The sequence below is a fragment of the Bidens hawaiensis genome, unplaced genomic scaffold (genome assembly GCF_021521415.1).
Source record: "Bidens hawaiensis isolate Kalapana, Puna unplaced genomic scaffold, B.hawaiensis_p1.1 tig00012570_1, whole genome shotgun sequence".
NCBI lineage: Eukaryota > Viridiplantae > Streptophyta > Magnoliopsida > Asterales > Asteraceae > Bidens > Bidens hawaiensis.
The window spans coordinates 87,103-92,936 of record NW_027492032.1 but is presented as its reverse complement, the minus strand read 5'-3'; the positions used below and the strand labels follow the sequence as shown (position 1 = coordinate 92,936).

The 5,834-nt window shown below is 37.8% G+C and overlaps 1 protein-coding gene and 1 pseudogene across 2 annotated transcripts; one reads left to right on the top strand and one right to left on the bottom strand.

The window, feature by feature from the left end:
- The first annotated feature begins 528 nt into the window (after nt 1–528).
- Nucleotides 529–2,504, top strand: LOC143541400 (actin-related protein 8-like; annotated as a pseudogene). Its single transcript, XR_013136750.1, has 6 exons — nt 529–706; nt 813–967; nt 1,227–1,376; nt 1,678–1,811; nt 1,950–2,065; nt 2,169–2,504. The product of XR_013136750.1 is annotated as an actin-related protein 8-like (transcript).
- A 784-nt stretch (nt 2,505–3,288) lies between these two features.
- Nucleotides 3,289–4,484, bottom strand: LOC143541401 (GPI-anchored protein LLG1-like). The gene is made up of 3 exons (XM_077034241.1): nt 4,327–4,484; nt 4,197–4,253; nt 3,289–3,932 (listed from the first exon to the last, which is right to left on the bottom strand). Exons 1-3 carry the CDS (start codon nt 4,409–4,411, stop codon nt 3,565–3,567), a joined length of 510 nt encoding a protein of 169 aa, XP_076890356.1. The 5' UTR covers nt 4,412–4,484; the 3' UTR covers nt 3,289–3,564.
- Nucleotides 4,485–5,834: the final 1,350 nt, after the last annotated feature.

Here is a 5,834-nt window from a genome sequence, read left to right as displayed (position 1 = left end):
CTCAATCCATACTTGATTCTTGCTCTTAAATTTGAGTTTCATCCAGTCAGAATATTTTGGAACCACAAATAATTTTGATCTGATAGTTTTTACACGGCTCTCAGATATCCAAAGATTCTCTTTTACAGAAATTCCCCAACACGGGTTTTAGTTTAGGTCGAGCTTATTTATCCGGTTTGTGTTTTGAGCTTATAGCGGGGCTCGCTAATCAAATAAACTCCAATTTAACTTGAGTTTAGCCTAGACCCGGAAATGATTGGCTTGTTTCGAGCTTTTACTATGGAGGTTTTGTATAGTTTATCATCAACTCAACTCATTTAGAAAAAAATAAGAGATCAAGAGTCTGATATAATAGTTAGAAAAAATGTTAATCAAAATAACCATGTCTAATATGACCAAAATGAGTAAAATAAATCAGAAGGAACTTTTGTTTATCCGACCCGACCCGAGTCCTAACTAAATTCCAAAACAATAGTCAGTAGATCAAATCCATGTGATGTGTGTGTTTTTCTTTTATGATTATCTATCCACGTGTTTATGCAAATCCTGAAATTACTTGGACCCAAAGAGGCTGCTAAGCTTACACTTATCTGCAAATCATGGAAGCTCATTGTTTCTGATAACATGCTCTGGATTTCTTTTCTTCAGAACCAGCACGATCCAAGTTCTTCGCCGAAACTAGCTTAAGATCCGGTTATCCTCTTCGGTATTACTATTATTCTTTATCAATTCTTTCTTTTTTACTTGTTAGGCTTGTGTAGATGATTGGTTGATTGACTAGTGAGTTTAACATCTTTTAGTTGTGATTGCAGAACATATCCTTCTCAGATGCAATCATTTATGCAGATTTATGGGTGTGGAAGTTATGGGAGTTGGTGCCTTGAAGCTTACTGGATACCTTAGGGAGCAAATGCATCAAAGAAATCTTAATTTTTCATCATTATACACAGTTCGCACACTGAAAAAGGTATGCGCCAGCGCCTTATTATCATTTGCTGAAGTGAACTTGAAGTGACTAATGCCTTCACCATGTTTCTTTTCAACAAATATTTGGCTAAATTGTCACGCTTTATCATGAAATTTGACCAAACTCTTGAGATTCAAGAAGTTACTTTTTATTCTGGTTAATGGGAACCTGGGAATATTATTTAAAATGCTGAAAGGCCTATTTACATTCCTTGTAGTTTACAGATACAGTTGAATAATACAGTTAAATTAACTTGCAGAACCTTTGTTATATTGCCATCGACTATGAAGCAGAATTGAGGAAGGATACAGAAGGATCATATGAAGTTCCTGTTTGAGGGTTCGTTTACTCTCAAGCAAGAGCGTTTTCGAACAGGAGAGATTTTGTTCCAGCCACGCATTGCAGGATTGTATGCACCTTTTTTTTTCTCTATATCCCTAGCAAATTGGTTGATTGAGTTGTATTTTGTAGTAAACTGATCAAGGTTGAAAGTCTTAACTCATTTATTCAAATATTTAGTAATTTTGTTTTGTAATCATAAGTAACATGTTGATCAGTTATCAACTAAAATATAAGGCCAATAAGGTAGTTTTATTGTGAGTTTCTATGTTTTGTTCTATTTGTGCCAACATTGTCTACTTTCTGTTGGAAACGGTTCTACACTTTTATTATGATAATGGTGTAATAAGGTAGTTTTATTGTTGTATCAGGAGCGAAAAGGGTTTGCATGAAGCCGTGGCACTTTGCATTGAAAATTGCCATGATGCAGGATTAGCCCCTGATGATTCTTGGTTCACGACCGTTGTCTTGGCTGGAGGCACCGCATGCTTACCAGGACTAGTAGGTATGAATCATAGTTCATATCTATATTTTTTTGGGTAAAATACATGTAATCCGTAAAATGATGGAGAACCTCAAAGGGGTGAGTTTTCTGGTATCTGATTTTCTCATAACTTTTCAACTTTGTATATTCATGATTCAGAAAGATTAGATAAGGAATTACATCTTCTTCCCCCGTCCATATCCAATGGAATATGGGTGATTCAACCTCCTTATGGTGCAGATTCTGCATGGTATGGGGCCAAGCTTCTTAGCAATGTAAGTTGTACTCTTTTGGTTCATACAGATCGAATTAAACATAAATCATGCCAAATTTTTACAATTTCATTAACTTTTTATACATATTCTCCTTTGAATGCAGTTGAGCACTTTTCCAAATTCTTGGTGCATTAGCAAGAAGGATTTCCGACCCAAGTCCAGAAGAACATTGTTTTGGTGAACTGATGTTACGACTAATTTAGTTTCTGAACATCATAAGTCGTCAATTGGTGATATGAGGGTCGAGTGTTTTATGTTCCGGATTTGTGTAGTTTTTGTCAATAATGTGGATTTGTGTAGTTTTTGTACAATAATATACGCGCCTGTTGTGTGCAAAAAACTCTAATAATAAGCCTGTAGTAGACGAATAAGCTTCAACATTGTACTGAATACTTCAACATTATACTAAATTTAGTGTCGATATCAAATATTTGGTTAATCATGCACTTGCAATCCAAGTGCAGGTGCGTGTTTCACCCAGTTTTGTACATCAAATGTGTTACAAGCCATCAAAAGTATACTTTTAACGCATAAACTATATTAATTTAGCTTTAATCCAAGATTTAGATGGATGATATTCAAATAATACTGTTTTACAACCAATACGGCATCCATTAATCATTTTTAACTATTTTTTAAGGCAAATTGGATTTTAATAATCCCAACTTAATACAGTTGCTAATAATCCCAATTTTAAAAATAGTTGTCACTGGTCCCAACTTTCACATTATTTGTCTTCATTTGACATCCGTTAATAAAAACTTAACAACGTTAAGTTTTTTTCAAATTTCAAAATGATATTTTAGGGCTTTTGATCGGAATGAGAATGCTAGTCGATTGATGTAAAACTTACCTCCAAACGGTGGACCAAACGACTAAAGGATGCTTCAATTTCGGTGTTTAAACTAATAATTAACAAAAATCAAGCTGTTTGAAACGCCGTTTTGATTTAGGTTTTACATCAATTAATTCGTATTCGCATTCCGATCAAAAACCTTAAAACATGAATTTGAAATTTGGAAAAAACTTAACGTCGTTAAATTTTTAACAAATGTCCTTTGAAAACAAATAGTATGAAAGTTGGGACCATTGACAACTATTTTCAAAGTTGAGATTATTATCGGCCAACTGCATTAAGTTGGAATTATTAAAATCCAATTTTCCTTTTTTTAAAATGGACAAATTATGTTAACTGGATTCACATTCATATAAACAACCACCAATCATCAAAACCACAAAAGATTCTTGTAATATTATGATCGATTCAAGACAAGACACGGAAATCTGAGACAACAGAAGCAAAACAATCTTACACGATGTCGTTACAAAAGTAACATTTTCCGTATAGATTAGTAAACAAACGATACCAATAAATCATACAAGAATATAAAAAAATTCCATCCGGGTACTATCTAACACGTGTGGTGATAATACAATATTAAAAACTCGGACAAACTTACCAACGTAAAGAATCAATCTCGACCCTTGACCCATTAACCTCACCAGAACAATATCATTAGGTATCCCACAACCAATGTCAAAATAACAGGACTAGGAATTTTGTAGCCGCTGTTTGAATCAGCCCCGACACTGTTCCTTCCAGTTCCTGGTGCTAAAGCAGGGCAGATCAGACCAACTTTGTCATCATGACACAGGCTAGAAAAGAGACCGGGTGGGTAGTTCCCATAGAGGTTAATGTAGCTAAACATTGTTGATGAGCACTCGTTTGACAAGTCGTTCAGATCCTCAGAATAAGGGCAAGCAAAGTCTTTGAAAGGTTGACAACAGAGATTAGCAGGGTATTGCGGTCCTTTGCATCGGCTTGTGATGATTGTGTAATTCATGAACTCAAAGTTTACAGGGCAAGCTGCAGGTTCAAAAGAAACCAATTTCACCAAAAGCACATCTAGTAAATTATGCCAAATGCAATATCAAAAAGGCTTGTAAACTTTAGCTAAAACTAGGGGTGTGCACGAAACCAAAAATATAAGCTAGGCCAAACACCCCCATAATTAAACTTTTTAGGAAATGAATGATGATGCTCAGAAACCCTAATTCAGAGATGAGTTAAAAGCCTAACTTTGGGAATGAAATTACAAGTACATAATGAATGAAGGAAGAACGAACTAACGTTTTTTAGCCTGAAGAAGGCTTCGTCCGATTGAAACATCGGAGGTGAAGACGCCATCTGCAATTGAAGATCAGAAGTGGATTAGGGTAAATAAACAGCCCCTTAAAATGATTGAAGGTTATTATTGTACCTGAAATTGAAACTGGTGATGAGAAACAAGCGGAGATGCAGCATAGCCATAGCAGAAGAAGGAGAAATGAGATCAGGATCTTCATTATTGAAGATCAATTGTGTTTCTTGTGTTGTTTAACCATAAAATGAAATGATTTGAGATTGAGAAGAGAGAGAGAGACAGTAAAAAGGACAGCCGGATCCAGCGAAGCTTTAGCTAGTAGTAGTAGTAGTGTTCACGCGGTGTGACGTCGGTATACGCACCACCAAATTATTGGTTTTGTGGCTTTGCAATCATTTATTTTACGGGTTTTCTAGCCGGATTTTCTAGCACACCGCTACATTTTGCTAAAAAAAAAAAACTAATCAATACGTCCCGTATTGTGCTATACATTTTTTTTTTGTTTTAAATAAATTTTTAAAAGGATTTGATTTTTATTTTAGTTTTTTGATTTATTATTAATAAATTTAAATAGTTGTTATTATCAATCAGCTTGATTTTTAAGAGTTCTTTCAAAACAATAAACATGTATATACACCAAAACAACAAACACATAGATACACCAAAACATGTATATATAAAACAACGATTTTGTACAAAATATACTAATCTAAATAAACTGCATGTCGTCGGTATCGTCATTGGCCGTAAACTCCGCATCACGAACATCAACGTGGTCGTCGCCCCTGCGTCTGACGCCCGATCCCTGACTGGTGTCGTCACCTCGTCCGCGTCTGACGCCAAACGTGCTGGCCTCGTGGTCAAAACTCGGTGTGTGTGGAGGGGGGGGGGGGGTACGGTGTAAATCTCATCACGCTGAGTAGTGGCAAGGTAAGTAACGATCTAGCTGATCTGACGCGGCATCTGTAGTATCCCCCGCTGCATCTCTAGCGTCCCCCGCTCTATGACCTATAACCGGGCGTCAGTGCCGGTATCCAAACGCATCGCGCGATATGTACGAGGAACGTGCTGCGACGGCCGCTGCGATGATAGCTAATATCAAAACAATATTAGAGCGTTTAAAAATAGACGAATTAAAAGTAACCGTAAAACGATAATATAATGAACGTACCTCATGTGCGTCCAGATCAGCAGTCGAGTCCCCACTAGCATCCGCATCCGCCTCGCCCCCAGCCCCAGCACCCTCGTTGACTGGCTGGTCGACAATCTATAACTCCGCTGATGCGAGTGTGTGTGTGTGTGGGGGGGGGGGGGGCTGGACTAAAGGCATATGGACGTAAGGGGCGCGTGCCCCAACCCCGGTCACAAAATCGTCTCGCGCCCCTAAAATGTCTGCACGATATTCTTGCACGAGCAATGGACGCGGTCCAACGGGCGCAGAGGGATCACTCTCCGTAACCCCCCCCCCCCCCAATGAAATTGCAATCTGGGTGACGTACGAGCCACCTAGCAAGGACCCTCGCGACCGTCGTCTATAGTATCCGACAAAGTAGTCTCCAAATACTTGAGCGAGGTTGCAGGTCGTGCCAGTCAGCAGGCACTGCACAAAAAATAGGTCAGGGAGG

Bases quoted from the DNA above. Each gene is read 5' to 3' on its own strand.
- LOC143541401 (XM_077034241.1), bottom strand. From the start codon at position 4,411: ATGAAGATCCTGATCTCATTTCTCCTTCTTCTGCTATGGCTATGCTGC. The intron at 4,254-4,326 runs GTACAATAATAA...CTTCAATTGCAG, and splicing joins ATCACCAGTTTCAATTTCAG to ATGGCGTCTTCACCTCCGAT. The intron at 3,933-4,196 runs GTTAGTTCGTTC...TTGAACCTGCAG, and splicing joins CCTTCTTCAGGCTAAAAAAC to CTTGCCCTGTAAACTTTGAG.